Source organism: Nannospalax galili, unplaced genomic scaffold (genome assembly GCF_000622305.1).
Source record: "Nannospalax galili isolate Female #2095 unplaced genomic scaffold, S.galili_v1.0 scaffold281, whole genome shotgun sequence".
In the NCBI taxonomy this organism is placed as follows: Eukaryota; Metazoa; Chordata; class Mammalia; order Rodentia; family Spalacidae; genus Nannospalax; species Nannospalax galili.
Window position 1 is genome coordinate 3,044,589 of NW_008349068.1, and position 17,477 is coordinate 3,062,065.

At 44.8% G+C, this 17,477-nt stretch overlaps 1 protein-coding gene across 9 annotated transcripts in view; it reads left to right on the forward strand.

Moving 5' to 3' along the window:
- Positions 1-17,477, forward strand: part of Nrp2 (neuropilin 2) — a 128,059-nt gene that overhangs the window by 40,600 nt on the left and 69,982 nt on the right. For all 9 annotated transcript variants that reach the window (XM_017801383.2, XM_008846174.3, XM_017801381.2 and 6 more), the window contains exons 4-7: positions 3,798-4,028; positions 5,387-5,542; positions 7,349-7,518; positions 9,341-9,496. In XM_017801383.2, the coding sequence (XP_017656872.1) occupies positions 3,798-4,028; positions 5,387-5,542; positions 7,349-7,518; positions 9,341-9,496 (713 nt within the window). The remainder of the gene's footprint in view (positions 1-3,797; positions 4,029-5,386; positions 5,543-7,348; positions 7,519-9,340; positions 9,497-17,477) is intronic.

A 17,477-nucleotide genomic window follows, 5' to 3' on the forward strand; every position in this document is an offset into this window, starting at 1 on the left:
TATATATATATATATAAATCCTTCTTCTACTTGCAAGGTTATTATTATAAAATATGCAACGAGATGGAGTGGGCATCTTGCATGCCAGGGTCCCTTGAAATACAATCATTCACTGCAACTCAAACCTCCAGCTTTTGTTCCACTGTTTTCTTTATAAGACAGAGTCTCACTCTGTAACCCAGGCTGGCCTAGAACTCATGGCAGTCCTCCTGCCTTAGCCTTCTGGGATTACAGTGCTGGCATGGCAGGTATGAACCACTCCACCAACTCAAACCTCTAGCTTCTACAGACAATCTTCATATTAAATTGACGTGAATATTTGGGGGGGGTATTTTTTTAAAACTCTTATCCTTTTTAAAAATTGTTTTTATTGAATTTTCATGTATTTTATATGGAATATCTCAAAATCTTAATCATCTTTATACCCTCGTCCCCACTGGCACGCTCCCACAGCTCCCCCACCCCCACTCCACTGGAACCCGTATACTCTGTCATCCGTATTGAAGCCCAATGTGTCAAATCAGTGTCCCCAGATGTTCCCCTGTGCAAATCCATCCACTGAGGAAAATGAGGACACTTTAAATGGGGAAACCATGGTGGAAGGGTTAGACAGGGAGAGAGAGAAGAGAGATAAATAATGCCCAGCTACTTTTAAAAAATGAGAGGGAATCATATTAGTCCAATAACCTAATGACAAATTACACATACAATATCTCTACATGAGTCCATGTGTATAGCTAAAGGCTACATAACAAGAAATAGTACCAGACAGGAGAAACTTTCCATGAGTCGTTAGCCAGGGTGGTCCAAGAGACTCTCAAAATTACACAGGCTATTGTCATAGCCCAGGCTATGGTCTCCCAGAACTTGAAGGTAAGACCCTACTGCTGAAGACAGAACATACTTCGGACACAGGATTTGGGTAACAGAGCTAGAACTGACCTAAAACCATTTTCCCTGAAGACTAACTCTCATAGCTTTGGAGAGCACTGTGAGGGTGTCAAGGGAAAACATCAATCAATGGTCCAACACCAGCTTCAAAACCAAATAATCATATCAGTAGCCAGCACAGCATACGACATTGGTGCAATAGTGGCACTTTTACTTGGGGACAATCAACAGCTACCTAATTGGACTAAAAGCCCACTGAATGGGAAGAAACTCAAGTGTGATATTGTAAATATAATCAAATACAGATGACCGGAGAGGTCATAGATCTTAGAGAAAACCCCAAGACTGTCACATCCCTAGACTAATAAAATTTCTTGCTATGTGCAATATATGTATCCTTATATTTATAGACAAATATCCCAGTCACCACTCATCAAAAAAATTTTATTCTTTTAACATGTCACAGAAAAGGATCATGAATTAGTCAGATTTCTATAAAACTCCAATTTTGCTTCCAATTCTGGAATCACTTCTTAAGCTTGGTTGTTCAGCTGCCTTTCTGATGCTTTGACTATGATGCAACTTAGAGGCAAATGCCATTTTAATAGGCAGGTCTTATTTTTCTGCATATAAAGCATGAAATGATAAAAGTTTTCTTACCTCATTCAAAATAAACCAGCGACTGTACCTATATCTAGCATGTATCACATATGCACTCTTTTTTGTTTGTTTATTTGGCCTTACATACTTAAGGTTGAAAAATCCCTTCCAGCTGAATGGAAGGCCTCAGGATCCTGAAATTGGATAATTAGAGTTTCACATTCTCCAGGCCTGTCTTGCACTCTAGATATCCATTGTGGAACACTTGTCTCCCACAGATAAGAAGGATCAAAGATTCCACCATAAATTCCCTGCCCCCAGTGGGGTGCAGAGTCCCCTTGCTTTCTAAGGGAGTAACAATAGAGCCAACTCTAGGAGGGGACTCAGGAGGGTTCTGCTAGCTCTCAAGCCAGTTGTGACTAGAGAGCTAATTTCCACCCAGCTCTGTGTGAGGCTCCCTAAGTGGCCCTATGAAAAAGTCTGCATAGCAGCCTTAAACTCTAACCTTTTCAAAATTCCTCTTGGCCCCCTGAAGACCAGCCAGCTGGCTTGACTTTGCCAAATTGCATCACCCCAGGCTGCTGTGGAAGCCCTCAGGAGTTTGAGTCCTGATGGTAAACAAAGCTGGGGAGGGGAGGCCACCCCAGCCTTTTCCGCCCAGCCTAGCTGCCTACTGACAGCTCTGGGCCTTCCCTGCCACTGCCACGCCTGTGAAAGATGAAGTACCAAGTCTCTGAAATTTGGTACCTAGAGCTTCCAAAGAGCCATGAAGTTTCACTCTTCCTCCTGCTCCCCAGTTCCTCTGCGGCCGAAGTCTGCACTGTGAGCAGAGGGAAGGTATTAGATAGATAGCTGGGGATTCTGGGAGTTTCCTGTGTGACCTGGACTGCAGAATATAGCGAGCTCCCACCCTCATTCATTTACATGGTACATTTTTCCAAGTCAGACATTTGTAGCTTTCCAGAAAGTCATCATCTATGAAGAGACTTGCAGAGGGCTCTGCCACAGGAGTTGCTGATAAAGACATCGCTGTAGGCTGAGATCAGTGTATTGACATCCCATAGTTATACTTCAGTGTGATCCCCAGAGTACACTTCCTGCCAGTAAACACCTGGTTTATTGAGTATTTCTGTGGATTATTTTCCTTTTTCCTCCATGCTTAGAGTGTCTATTATCACCCTTATAAATCTCACTTCCTTTTCTTATTTTAAAGTCCTAACGACGTGAATGAAATCAATTGTAATTGTCCAGCATTTACATCCACCTCACTAACTTACACCCATTCTTGCTCTTTATATAAACTGGGTCTCCCCGCTCCCAGGATCTGTTTGTGGGCTCTGCCCAGGCAAATGGTTGCTGGGTTAAAGCATGAGAGCTCATCTAATATGACTCCACCTAGAGGCATTAGGAGACATGATGGCTGAAATCCTCTTACTGCTCCTGCTGCTGTCCAAGTTTGCAGCAGGCTGCGAATATGTGCCACGTTTTCATCAGCATGAGTCCCCAGAAAGCAGACCCCAGAGGAGACAAGGCCATCCCCACCACAAAGGCACCAGAAGCCTTCCAAATGTCAATACACTGCTGCATTTTTCCAAACTCGCCGCCCAAGCGGCCTTTAACATCCCATCGCCCCACTGTGATCCACCGGCTAAAAACCACGATTGTTAATTGTCCCAATACTACAGAACAGCTCGTTTTAATACAGTCAGGACATGAATGAGGCTCGGGCTCCCCTTTGCCCCTCCCCTGAGGCACCTTGGATCTTGGAGAGAGAAGGGGCACTTAGCTGGCTGGGGTACAATAGGGGCTAGTGTTGAGGTCAGCAATAAATAAGGGGTAACATTGTTTTCCCTGCTGGCAACCAGCAAGCCTTCCTTAAGGATTGAAATAACTTACATTTCTGGAGCGAGCAGCTGAGCAATTGAGAAAGAAGACTCTGTTCCTCATTTCAAGATCTCTCTCTCCCTCTCTCTCTCTCTTTCACACACACACACACACACACACACACACACACACAACTTCTCTCTACCTCTTACCCTCCAATTCCTCAATTGCTGCTCTCATTCTAATATACAGAGCATTCAGCCTCACCTCCCTAATTTCTGTCCAAAAGAGGAGCCAGCTTGAGGGCTTGAAATATGGTTGGAAAGGGTATTTTGCTCCAAGGGCCACTTGAGTACAAACAAAAACCTCATGAGTCGGGGGACATGGACCCAAACATTTAAATAACCCAGAGGCAGAGGCAGCAGAGAAAGGCTGCTTCTTAATGCTGTAGTTCTCTCTCTCTCTCTCTCTCTGACACACAGGCTCTGAAGATTGTTCCAAGAACTTCACTAGCCCCAATGGGACCATCGAATCTCCTGGATTTCCAGAGAAGTACCCACACAACCTGGACTGCACCTTTACCATCCTGGCCAAACCCAGGATGGAAATCATCCTGCAGTTCCTGACCTTCGACCTGGAGCATGACCCTCTTCAGGTGGGGGAAGGAGACTGCAAATATGACTGGCTGGACATCTGGGATGGCATTCCGCATGGTGAGTGATGTTCCTATCACGAAGCACTTCAAAGTGACTTGTCCTTTGTAAATTACTTAGAAAGGAAGAGAGTAGACTTCTGAGCTCTTTAAATTCTTAAAGGACCCATAACCACTTTTTCTTCTACTTCACCAAAGATAGTTTGAGAAAAGTTACAGGAAGGTGGCCTACTTTCTTAGAGAGATTTCCTTTTGAAAGAGGATAGGAGATTGAATAGGTCTTAGACAAGGATGATTTCTTAGTTACTTTTCCTGTCACTGTGATAAAATATAAGAGCAACTTAAGGAAGGAAGGGTTTATTTTGGATCTTAGACCCCAGTTCATCATAGAGGGGAAGTCAAGGCAGGCCGAGCTTGAAGCAACTGGTCGCATTGTATCTGCATTGAAGAGCACAGTGGATGCTTGTGCTTGGCTCACTTTCTCCTTTTTATACAGTCCAGGATCCCATCCCAGGGAAGGGTGCCACCCACAGAGGGAGGGTCTTCCCACCTCAATTAACCTAATCAAGATAATGCCCCACAGGCATGCCCAGAGGCCTGTCTCCCAGATGATTCCAGATTTCATGAAATTGAAAATTGAGATTAACCATCACAGATGGCAAAACTATAAGTGATGTTCTTTTCCCATATCAAGTTATCAGGATAGAAAGTGACTCAGTAGCAAGCCCCTGTGACCAGTAGAAAGACTTAAAGCCAGACTAAATAGCTTTGAATCCAGGCTCTGCTATGCAACCTTGGCAAGTTATTGAAACTTTATATATTAACTGTATACTGATTCTGTCATTACTATCATTTCATTATTATTAATATAGCTGTAGTTGTTGAAAAGGTATATCATTCAAAGCCAAGAGGAACTAGCATTTATCAGATGTGGACCAGCATAGAGCTGAGGTATAGTCAGTACTGGAAACAAATCATTCACATTTGTAGTTATTCTAAATATTTTCTAATATAAGGGAGACTTGATAGCTAAGCAGGAGAAGTTTCTTCTCCTAGAAAAAGCATAAGATTTAGTCAGGCAAGTAGGATTGGGGCCTAGCTCTACTATTTCCTAGCAGTATGAGCAGGAAAATGTCACCTGACCCTCTGAAACTCAATTTCTTCCTCCGTAGAGCAAGTATTGTAATGATACCTTCTGGCCAGTCTCCCAGGAATGGGAGAATCGAACGAAGCCAGCTCAGTGAAAGTACTTTTTAATGTGCAGGAAAAATATCAGACATTGTTCTTAAAGCACGTATTCAGTTTTTATGTCAAGGTGTCCGCAGTGAGGTTCCCTGTGATGGAAAGGGAGAAGGCACTGAAAACCGAGTTTGAGATGGGATTACCATTTCCTGTCTTCTCTTTGTCTCCTGTATCCAGTTGGCCCTCTGATTGGCAAGTATTGTGGGACCAAAACACCCTCCGAACTCCGTTCATCCACAGGGATCCTCTCCCTGACCTTTCACACGGACATGGCGGTGGCCAAGGATGGCTTCTCTGCACGTTACTATTTGGTCCACCAAGAGCCACTTGAGAGTAAGTTGATCACTTAATCCCTATCCTGTCCTCTCATCAGGGCTATGAGTGGGTACACAAAAGGGCTGACCTCAGAGAGAGCAGGAAATGGGATTGCTAGAGAATCCATGGTGGCATCTGAGTTCAAGGAAGGGGAGACGCATCTTCTTTCTAAGCAGAGGTGAAGGTCGATCTGGGTGCTCATTTCCTTTAAAAAAATAACGTGTACAAAGAATGAGTTATTTCCAGGGAAGTCACAGGACCATCTCAAGCCTCCATTCTCTCATCTGTGGATAGAAAGGTGATGGTTGGGGTGATCCATATGGGAGTCTAATGTTTTCAGGCTGGGACCAGTTTCCTCCATCTCTAAACCTCAGAGGTCATTTATTACAAAACTGAGACATTGTCAACCTCTCTCTCCATATATATATATATATATATATATATATATATATATAGCTATACATTAAAACTTCCCCAGCCCTGGGTAGGATTTCCCTGGCTAGATGATACAAACACTTGAACTTCCATTTTACACTTCCAAGAATTATTTTTTGGAGCATCTGCTATGTGCCAGGCACTGTGCATCGTATTGCAAACTGCAGCTGTGAGCCCAACAGTTATGGATCTTGCTACCCAAACAATTGGTCTCTGGCCCCGAGTTCCATCTTCAAACCAGCTGCTTCTTGCCCTGTGCTTCAGATGCACTACCATGACTGCTTAGAAACCCAGATGATCTCACGAAGGAAGAAGATAATGAGCGCTGAGGGAATCCTGCCACTCTTCTAGGCAGCTTACCACCTATGTAACTTTACATGGCAGACTGGCCTGCCAAAGAGTCAATGGAGTTCTGCTCTGAATGTGGCTTTTGTTTTTATCAGAGTTCCTGAAAATGGGGTGAGAATCAGTACCCCAAATTTCAACTGCTTCAGTAAATGGCCAGTACAGCCACAGAGCTAAAGAATGGGCTTGAGGCCAGACGTGGTGGTGCACGCCTTTAATCCCAGCAGAGGCAGGCGGATCTCTGTGAATTCAAGGCCAGCCTAGTCTACATAGTGAGTTCTAGGCCAGCTAAGGCTACAGAGAGACCCTAACTCAAAAAAAAAAAAAAAAAAAAAATGGGTTTGAGGCCTGAGAAAGATGACTGGTCCCCCTCAAACTCTTGCGCTTGCAAGAACTGATCAGTATCCACAGCATTCAGGTGGAGGACAGCGACTTAGCTGATGGCTTAAAAGAGTAAGTGACTTCTGGCTCTATTTGCCCAGACAGGTGATGCAGGGAAACACAGTGTGGCACGCATGTACTCACAGACAGGTTTCCCAAAGACAGGATTTATGCTTTATAAAGTCTGTCTTCTGTGCCAGAAGTCAAGAAACAGTTGGACAAAAGAGAAAAACATGCAAAAGTGCCTCCTGGGTGTGTGTTAATAAAGCAGGCTTCCCACGAAGGCTCAGCCCACCCAAATTGCCAGGATGCCAGTTCATGTTCACCTGTATCACACTGCTGGGGCCTCTGGCTCTGGAGAGTATCCATAGCCTGCAGCAGTGATAACATTAGTGTTTTAAATGGTATTTTTTAATTTGTATGGTGATTCTTATTTATCCACCCCCTAATTTCTTTTAGGTTCAATTTAGTTTCTTGCAGACCCAGAGGGGTTGTCAACTACGCGACTTAGTATTGTTGTTTTTAAAATGTGAGCATATAATTAGATTCAGGGTGAGGGAGTACCTGCTAGGACTTGTTCCTAGAAGGAAACAGTGTCTGAGAGCCCCCAGTAGATTGAAGTTGAGATGCCTGACTCTGCCCTTGACCATCTCCACTCCTCAGACTTTCAGTGCAATATCCCTCTGGGAATGGAGTCTGGCCGGATAGCTAATGAACAAATCAGTGCCTCATCCACCTTCTCTGATGGACGGTGGACCCCTCAACAGAGCCGGCTCCATGGGGATGATAATGGCTGGACCCCCAACTTGGATTCCAACAAGGAGTATCTCCAGGTACTTACTCAGATATGAAGGGGGTGGGGTGTGTGCAGAGTATGTGTGTATTGATAGGACAGTGGCCCCTCAGCTAGAGCAGACAAAGGACACTAAGAAAACAAACACAGAATGCTTGATAACTTCATTCCTTCATTCATTCACCCAAGTAGGCACTGTGCTATGCTTAGATACTGTGCATTGCGATAAATTGATGAGTACTAGAGGCCCCTCCCGCCCCGCCCCATCCTTGCCCTTATGTAGATTAATAGGCCTGGGAAAAGTTGTTTGGCCAGGATGCTGTTTGCCCTATCAGTATCAAAGGAACATTCTATGAATAGTTCCAGATCTTCCTCATTCTTGGCAGGAGGGGGGGGGGCATCAGAGTTATGGGGAAGAACGCTTTCCTAAGGGCAGGTTTGTTAGGCGCTAGCTGAATGTGGCAACTTCTTCTGATCTTTGCTATCTGGAGGGAGCCTGCCAGGAAGGTTTTGCACATAGCTATCAGAAGAACACATGGGAAAATGTCACTGCGGGGAAGGAAACTCAAGTTATCCAGATGCTCTGCATCGTCTTTTCAGACTATTGTTTGCTTTCTTCCTGAACAAGTCTCGCAGCTCATGTTGAGTAATCTTCCCGCACTGCAGACGGGTCCAGTTCTGATCCCTTGGGAAGAAGTAAACAGGGGAAGAGCAAGCTGCTAGTTCTATTCCAGAGCAACGTCTGCTTTTATGACACACACAGACAGCCTTGTGACCCACTGACAAGCCTGATGTGACATGGTGACCTCTGCTCTAAGAAGGACACTACAGTGCAGACAGGATTGGAGAGGGGAGGGGGGGTCACTTAAAAGGTTCCAACAGCACAATTCTCCAGCCATTTGTCAGTCTCTCCTCGCTGCCTCTCCAAAAATCCTTTCATCTTGCAATGCTTCCAGAAGGTTCTTTGTCGTTACAGTCTATTGATGTTACTCCTTATTTTGGCCCTTAATCCCCTATGCTTCATTATTGCTACCTACCTTTCCTCATACACATAGAAGGTGCTGCACATTTCTTCTTAATGTTAAATGTTTTGTAATCCTGTGCACATACTGAGTATCCAGTAAGTGCTTGCTGAGTTGAGTTTTACCAGTTTGCACACACTACCACACGTAGAGACTCATTCAGAAATACCATAACCAGCAAAAGAACAACATCCAGCAATTTCCAAATGGGCTTGGCATTGTCAGAGGGGAGGTACCTCAAAATGTTGGCCATCCTCTTTGTGAAGCAAAAGGTCAGGACTTGGTGCATAAGCCTAATTGCTTGGGCAGACTCTGCATGCCCTTTGACCCTTTAGTGACCTGAGTGGTTAAAGACACAATGGAGTGAGGGAACATGGGGAGGGAAAACAGCTATGGGCTGTGACTTTTGCAAGTAGAGCATTATAGTGGATTGGACTGAATTGGACTGGATTGGATTAGAGTAGAGTGGATGAAGCCATTCAATGCTCCTTTAAGACAACATCTGCCTTCATATGCAGATGCAAATTATGAGCTAATGAGGGGGCCATGATTCTAAGAATTCACTAGGAGAAACTGAAGATTATCCATTCAGATTTGCAAGTGAAAGAAAAAAAAAAAAAAACCCTAAATAATCAAGTTCTACTTTTCAAGGTATCGAATCTGGTAAGAAGTAAGTTGAGTTTAATTGTCCAGGGGAATTGCAAAATGATGTTAATTGCAGGTTTGTCTCATTACTCACTGGCCCAGTTTGTGAATTTAGCATGACAATCGTATTCTTTGCAGAAATAGCTAAATGTTATTGGGGTGGTGGTCCCCTTACTCTCTGACCTCTCTTCCCAGGTGGATCTACGCTTCCTAACCATGCTCACAGCCATTGCAACACAGGGGGCAATTTCCAGGGAAACCCAGAGAGGCTACTATGTCAAATCTTACAAACTGGAGGTCAGCACGAATGGCGAAGACTGGATGGTATACCGGCATGGCAAAAACCACAAGGTAGATATACTCCTGCATCTCAAAGGCATGCTTCAGGGTGAAGAGGAGTGGGACCTGAGGGACTTCAAGTTGATTCCACACAGGGGAGGAGCCATTGTTTTGTGAGGTTCAAATAATTGATGGAGGCAAGGAACACACTAGCCCTGAAAATTTTCTTTCTTAGGTTAAAGTAATTGGAAAATTTCATTTCTCCAACAGCCTGACTGCTGTTACATCTTGCACAGCAGAGAGAGAGAGAGAGAGAGAGAGAGAGAGAGAGAGAGAGAGAGAGCTTGCAGAGTGTTATCTGACTGCAAATGAAGGAGAAAATGCACAGCCCATCCGTACCTCCCCACACAGGATTCGTTGCGCATTTATGGCCTGAGTCCCTTCCACATGCTGGGTTAACAATTACAAAACTGCATGAAACTGCGGTTCAGGAGTTACCAAGGTCTGGAAATACAAGGGCACAAAATCCTGAGAGGGAATCACAATGTCCCCAAGAAGAAAGAGAACAATAAATAATGAGGAGAAATCCTGTTTGTCAGGGATGGGATCTGAACTGACAATCATGCTTAGCAGTAAGGCATTGAATCCTCTCAGCCGGTGCCTTCAGTGTCTGCAGCCCCCAGATTCGTGGTCCATGTGGGTGATATGAGGCTTTTGTGGTATACAGGGATGAGTGTCTGGCACTCAGTGCTCTTAAAACACATGTCGTTCTGGGTCTACAGCTGGCAAAAAGCAGGGTGTTCTTTGAGTTAGGCATATGGAGGCCTCTGTGGAAACAGCCTGTCTCACCTGAGTGGGGACAGGGCCTCTGTCATAGGCGCACAGGTGAAGGTTAGCCCTGCAGGCTGTGACTCTCAGGCCATGGTAGGGATGGCATCCTGGGGATTCCCAGAGACTCTGATTCTTCCTTGGAAGAGAATCAGGAGTGAGTGATAAAATAGGTCTGTCTCGCCTCCTCTATGTTACAGTCCCACCAGGCTCTGGTCTAGGGGCTCAAATGATCAAAATAAAATACCTGTAGCCCAAGAGCTTTCCCAAAGGGGTATATCCTTGGCCCCTGTCACTGTCTCAAGTCAGCATGTTCTCCAACTATACATATAACTGGAAGCCTTGGACCCAGAAAATTCTGCACTATAATATTGGCAGCTTCACTCAGGAAATGTGAGTTTTTAAAGGAGTGAATTTTTTTTTTAATCAAGAATCGCCATAGTAACATGGCATCATTCATATGAAAAGCATGGTTTCTAGATATTACTAGGTGTCTCTTCTGCACACAATTTCCTCATTTCCCCAGTAAAGGAAGTGAAATACTCAGCAGTGGAAAGATACCCTCACCTTGACCTGTGGGCAGGTCTGGTCCCCGATTACCCTGGTTTAGAAAGAGTGGCTGGATGCCAGTCAGGAGGGGCAGCTGAATCTGCACTAGAGGCTGGGGAACTCCTGGAGCTGAGTCCTTATCTCACCCCATTTCTTTCCCACCTCTCTCTCTCTCCACCCACATTCAATAAGAAACCGGTAGAACCTGGGAGCTTAGCTAGCAGGTGAGGGCCAGCAGCAAGGTAGGAATGGGTCCTGAGGAAGAGGCACGAGGCTCCCTTGACTGTCTCCCTGTCCAGGTTCAATGACTAAGCAGTTGCTGGCCTGAGGATGCTGTAGCATAAGCTGATTTTAAAAACACACAGATGGACCAAGATGCTATTTAAAACACCATTTGTAGGAATCTGCTTTTGGAAATACCTTAGCACTGCACATTTTGATAGAATGCTGTCCTCATGGCTTTATCCCTGCTACACAATTCTTCAGGGAAGATATTCCTGAGAACCGAATTGAGCTTTTCTAGTCTTCAGAATCTTCCTTCTCAACTTTTTTTTACTGAATACACTCTCGCTCTCTTCTGTCTCCTCTTCCTAAAGATTTCTCTCCCCAGCAGCCAGTGGATAACTTGGGGTCTTGTTTTCATTTTTGTTTTAGAGAGACTGTCTTGCCCACATAAAAAGGGGATAGGGAAGAGGAAAAGCCCTTTCTTTTCCGATTAGAAATGCATCTTCCTGTACTTAAAACAAGGCAGGAAAAGAGAAAGCCTGCTAATTAGGCTTCACCTCAGTCCTCAGCTCCCGCAACTTACTGCGCATGTCATGGGAGGCCAATAGACCTTCTCATCCTCCCCTACAAGGATGCTCTTTTCCGCCACTTCATTAGCAGGTGTCCCTCAGATAGCTGTGTTTAATGTGCAGTTCTCCAGGCTGCTGAGGTTGAAAAAGCTGAGCGAACCATGCCAAATAGATTTGTCAAGTCTGTGCAGTTTGATTTGATGCCTTAAGGGGAAGGAGGGGACTTGGGGGCAGAGAGGCTGTGGGGAGGAGCTTGTCCATGCTGGTATTACCACTGAGGTTTTTTTTTTATGGCCTCTGGATGCCAGGCACTGTGCCAAGCTATCTAACACCAAGTGGTGGGCTTGAAAGTGAAGTTCAGACAGCAGGACCTCAAGAAAAGCAGAGAAGAGAAGGAAAACATAGTGGTTGGACTCCAGGGCACAGGGGGAGAGTTTGAAAACCTTGCCATACCTTCCCATTGCATAAGGAGTAAAGAAGGTATTGTGACATTTGGGGCACAAATTTGGGATCTCAGTTTCCAAACTGATAACTGTCAACACCAGTGCAGCATATCAAAGGCTAGGGAATTGGAGAAACCAGAGAAAAACAAGATTGATGAGCACTCACAGTGGTGGAAGATGGCTATGCTGTGTCCTTACAAAACATTCACTGCAGTTTTCACCCAGGCGGGGCAAGGAAAGGTCTAAACCTGTAAGACAGTGCCTTTCTTATTCCTCATAGGAGGTAGAGAAGACTAAAGAACTCTCTTCCAGCCTCCCAACCAATGAACAGCCTCTTCTTTCCAACAGGCATTCATGAGACTATCTCTGAGAAGACAGGCAGATCACGCCGTAGCTGGGGGATCATTAGCATCCTCCTGGCAAAACGCAGCCTGCTTACTCAGGCCACATGCACAGCACATCCCCAAATCCTTATCCAGTTCCACATGCCATAAATATGGAACCCATGATTTTCACATAGGCGGGCCCTCCTTATGCATATTTATGGCATAACCACAAAGCAGAGAGCTCCTCCGCCTGATGGAACCCATATCCAACCCACGAGCTCCCTTGGATTATACAAATTACTTCACATACATTTCTTCAGAAACCACAGCAGAAACTACTGTTTTTGGTTTTGCCAGCTCTATGAGTAACATCCCAGACACAAGCATAGTGTTGTCAATACAGTGGTAGTTTAGTGTGCATGTGCACGTGTGTGTAATTACAGGCACAATTACGCACGTACATACCAAGAAAGGTACGGGGAGAATAATGGGACTAGTTCAAAGGCACGAATCCTGCCCTCCTCTGAGATGGTGATCGCATGAGTCTGCACTGAAGGGACAGCCTGTGCCTGAGAAATCAAGCCCTGGCAGGCTTTCTGGGTGTTGGGACAGTGGGACAGAGGCCATTGCCCTCTGTGTTTAGGTAAAAACCTTGCCTTCAATTCTCATTTATTTGATCAACGTACACAGCTTGCTGACATAGTTTTGGTTACCTTGCTCTTACTTATGGTGTTTCTGGGCATTTCTTCTCCATTTGGAAAAAGTCAAGACAAAAGACAGAGGCTATAGACACCAATGGTCAGATTGGGGATAAAAAGGTGAAGGGTAAGGTAAGGGTTGATCCCATGAGTTTGGATAATCAGCCTAAAATAAGTGGCAGGGATGCACTGAGCTCATCATATTAATGCAAAGATGTGTGCCAAGGAGCTCCACAAACTGACTTAGTTGCTTCAGAATTTCATGATGTTTCACAGACTGTGGAATTGCAGCTCTCAGAGACTAAGCAACTTGTCCCTGGGATGGGTACCTTGGAGCCCCCAGGAAAGGCTCCTTGTCACCAGGCTTTGCCACTGAAGCTCTCAACTGTCTGTTCTGGGCCTCACTCCTTGTCATGGATCTACAGGGAAAGTGGCCTCCTGGCATTTCTAAGAACTAAGTGGCATGCGTATTCTGAGCTCCTGCTTACTGATAGAGTCTTAAAGTGGGCAGTGCAGCTCAGGATGCAAGGCTAAGCGTTATGGAAGGGGTTTGAACTCCATCAGAGAATCATGAGGATGGAAAGTTGAAAGAAGCTGTTATTTGTTTGAGTTGGCCACAATCCTTCAAAACAAGTGCCCTAGTTCAAAAATTCTCTGCCCTGTATTTATTTTCTAAATTAAAACAAATCATTTTTTTAAATCATAGACTTGGAATGAAAGAGTAGTTTTAGAAAACCAAACCCCCAGTTCAGCTGGCTAAGTTTTAGAAGCATGGGATGTCTGTTTAAGATTTTCTGAGATGGTGTACTGAGTAGCCTTGGAACTCTCCCTCCCAGACCTGTGCCTCAGTGTTCCTAGTCACCCTGACGCGATGGTGCTACAGCTGCTCTTGGCAGAACACCTGACCATCTGCAGAGGGAAGGCACTTTGCAGATACAATCAATGGATTAGGCCCACAAAGCTCTTCTTGAGCAGAAGCAAGTTGTCAGTTTAAAAAGTAACAGGGCCCCATGGGATATTTATCTGCCTGTTTTAAAATTATAGGTCTGGAAGGGACCGTGATAAGTCATACAGGCCTTTCCCTGCATCTTACTGCCTTACACTCAGGCTGCTTCAGATAAATGCCATCCTAGCTTTATTCTTTGTGAGAGATGCAATTATTCTTCCAATTAATAATTTGAAGATTTTTTAACCCCTTGGCAGATGCCTAACTTGCACTTACTCCTTTCATGCTTTGGCATTTTGTTTGTTGCATAAAGACAGTGACTTAAACCACAATCTAGGAAAGGCATCAGCTTTCAGAAGTTGTGGATGTGATTATATGATCTAACCATGGTTACATGTGCTCTGAAGAGGGCAGGTGCTCTATCCAAGTTCAAATCCCTCAGTCTGTTCATCCCCCCTCCATTAAAACTGAGAGGAGTTCAGCATGCTGGGTAATTCAGTTTGTCCCTTATCCATTTGCCATGGGATGAGCTCAGACCTTTAGCCTCTCCACTTAAGAAGCTCGAGGGAAAATTTCATTATACATGTGCTTGAACTTTTCTCTGTCAGGCTGTTGTTGGCCAACTTCACCCAAGTCCCAGGGGTGCTGCACTGTCTTAGAACTGAGGCCAGCCTTCCTCCCTGCCATGGCTGACCTTGATGCTGGATTCCCTGTGCTCCCAGGCCAAGGCTATGCACAGAGGTGCTGGAAAAGAAGGGGAAACAGAGGGAGCCAGGATTTTGCTGGAATTCAGGACTCTTTCATTGGCCATTTACAGTGACTGTATCTAAGCATGGAGGTAACGGCCTCATCTGGTGGATTCCTTGCAGTCTCTATTCCCTGTTCTGCAGTTGTAGAGACTTAACCTAGAAGAGGCTTGTGGGTGATGGAGGTACTATGGAATCCAGTCCTTTTTTCTGTGGCTCTCTTCTGCCCACTTGGGAGTTAGAGGAACCTAGGAACCCCCTTTTAAAACCAGAAAGTATCCAAACCCTGGCATTAGGGTCTTCAGAAGTGGAGGGCCCATCCCACCCAAATGCAGCATCTGCATTTCCCCTTCCTCCATCTTTCTCTGACGCTGTTGTCATTCCTGCCCAGCCTGCTCCTGTTCCCCCAGCCCTGAGTCCCTGAGCTGCCCTCCTGTCCTGTCCTGTCCTCTCCTCTCCTCCCTGATGCTTTCCTGTCTCAAATCCTGAAACCCTAATCCTGTTAGTAGGCTGTGTTCCAGGGCTCAGTGTCTCCATGGGGGTAACATAATCCTGCATTAAATGTTGAGGCCCCACAAGGCATACACAGATGGGGATGTGCATAACCCAGCCACCTCCACCCACCCCCAGAAAGACACTGCCTGATGACAAAAACAGCCCTACAGTAGAGGAGGAGAGGAGAGCAGAGGTCATCAGTCACAAATGAACATTTGGTTGTTAGGTGACTCTTTTACCCTGCCCCTCCCCCACTGTCCCTTAGAGGGATCTCCCCCCCCATGCACATATACCACATATACGTGTGTGTGTGTGTGTGTGTGTGTGTGTGTGTGTGTGTGTGTGCGTGCACGCGCGCGCACATGGACACATTCCCTTTGACTCTGTATCTGGCTAAGTTCCCACACTCACTAGAATGAAGGCAACTTAAAAAAAATTTTTTTATGGTCTTTAAGGAGGAGTTTTACGAAAGACATGTCAAAACTATGATTTATAAACAGAGCAGGAAAAAAGCCCATTACCTTAACATCATTTTCCCCCAGTGCTACAACCCCTCCCTCCACTTTGCCTGTTTGGTACAGCAAATTAATTAAACGAGATGGCATTCATTGATTAACCATTTGTTTTTATGTGCAGACATGAAGGCTGCTTTAGAAGACGTGAGGCAGAGGGACAGGGAAGGGAGGCAGGTTCTTGGTCCCAGATCAGGATGAGTTGCTGCAAGGCCCACTTCCTAACATGACTGTAGTTTCCCCCACCCTTCTTTTCTGCCTGCTTTGTTCTCATCCTCCTTGAGCACCTGCACCAAGCACATTGAAAAGGAGAACTTTGGATGCAATGAAACATTTATTAGCAGAGAGAAATATTTATTTTAAAAAGAAGATCCTCTATACAGTTTTTACCTCAGAGCTCCAACACAGTGTCATCTTTGAATTTTTTTTTCCTGCTTCCTTTATAGTCCCTGGAGCTAGGAGAGGTCAGACATTTGCAGTCACATAGAAGTAAACAGTGGGTCACACTACAGGTAGTGAAGAGACAGGCGTGTACAGGCAGAAGACTTAAGCTCATCTCAAACTGGATACCACACTCATTCAAGGAGCAGCTTGTCCACCAAAGTACCCACCTCAGCCACTGGCCTGTGAAGTATCTTTGTTCCCAGGAGCTTAGCACCTTTGCCAGAATCTTCTCTTTGGCCCTTAAAGCACTTTTGCCAGAATCTTCTCCTTGCCCCTTGAAGCAGGTGTGATGACCTACAGCATCTACACCATTCTAGGAACAAACAAGGATACTGAAGCAAAGATTAGTGGTGTATAGGATAGGATGTCAGACTAGCAGCAAATCCCCCTCCTTGGAGCCTAGAAGGTGGCCACAGTGTGCACTGTTCTCAGCAGGGCCAAAGTCTTAAAGACTTAAGAAAATTTAGAAAAGGAGAGGTGGCCCAGATTAAAAATGGAAAAGAAACAGAGAAAAGGGATACCTTCTTACTAGGTGGCTGGATGTTTTTAATTTATGTGGAAGAAAGATTTTTTTTCTCCTAGCTTATATTATACAGTTCATAATTATACAGTTTATCCAAGCCTTGGTAGCATGAGCATGGCCGTTTTGTGCTGTCTTTTCCTGGGTTGTTAGATCACAACCAAACTGGGACGTTGGATGACAACCAACTTACTTGGCAGATATTTCTCCTCCCCTCAGAGGTGCAAATCAGAAAATTCATGTGATGCTGCTGGCTTTCAGATTCTGTCTTACTGAAAATAAAACAAAGGTTTCAAGAATCAATTGGAAAATGCTGGCTTATGTTCAGAATTCAGTGAGGGACCAAATGGATTACCCAGTCACTCTGTGCCCTTAATTGTTTTTTGAACTTGGTTTGCACAGATGCACTTGAAGAAACACTGTTTCTTTTAAAAATAAATAAATAAATAAACACACATGTATTTAATCAACTATCCCCAGAAAGCAAGGGTCAGCTTGAATATACCCCTGGTTTTCCTTTGGATAGTTAAATAACTATATTGGTCAGAATTCAGTGAGGGACCAAATGGATTACCCAGTCACTCTGTGCCCTTAATTGTTTTTTGAACTTGGTTTGCACAGATGCACTTGAAGAAACACTGTTTCTTTTAAAAATAAATAAATAAATAAACACACATGTATTTAATCAACTATCCCCAGAAAGCAAGGGTCAGCTTGAATATACCCCTGGTTTTCCTTTGGATAGTTAAATA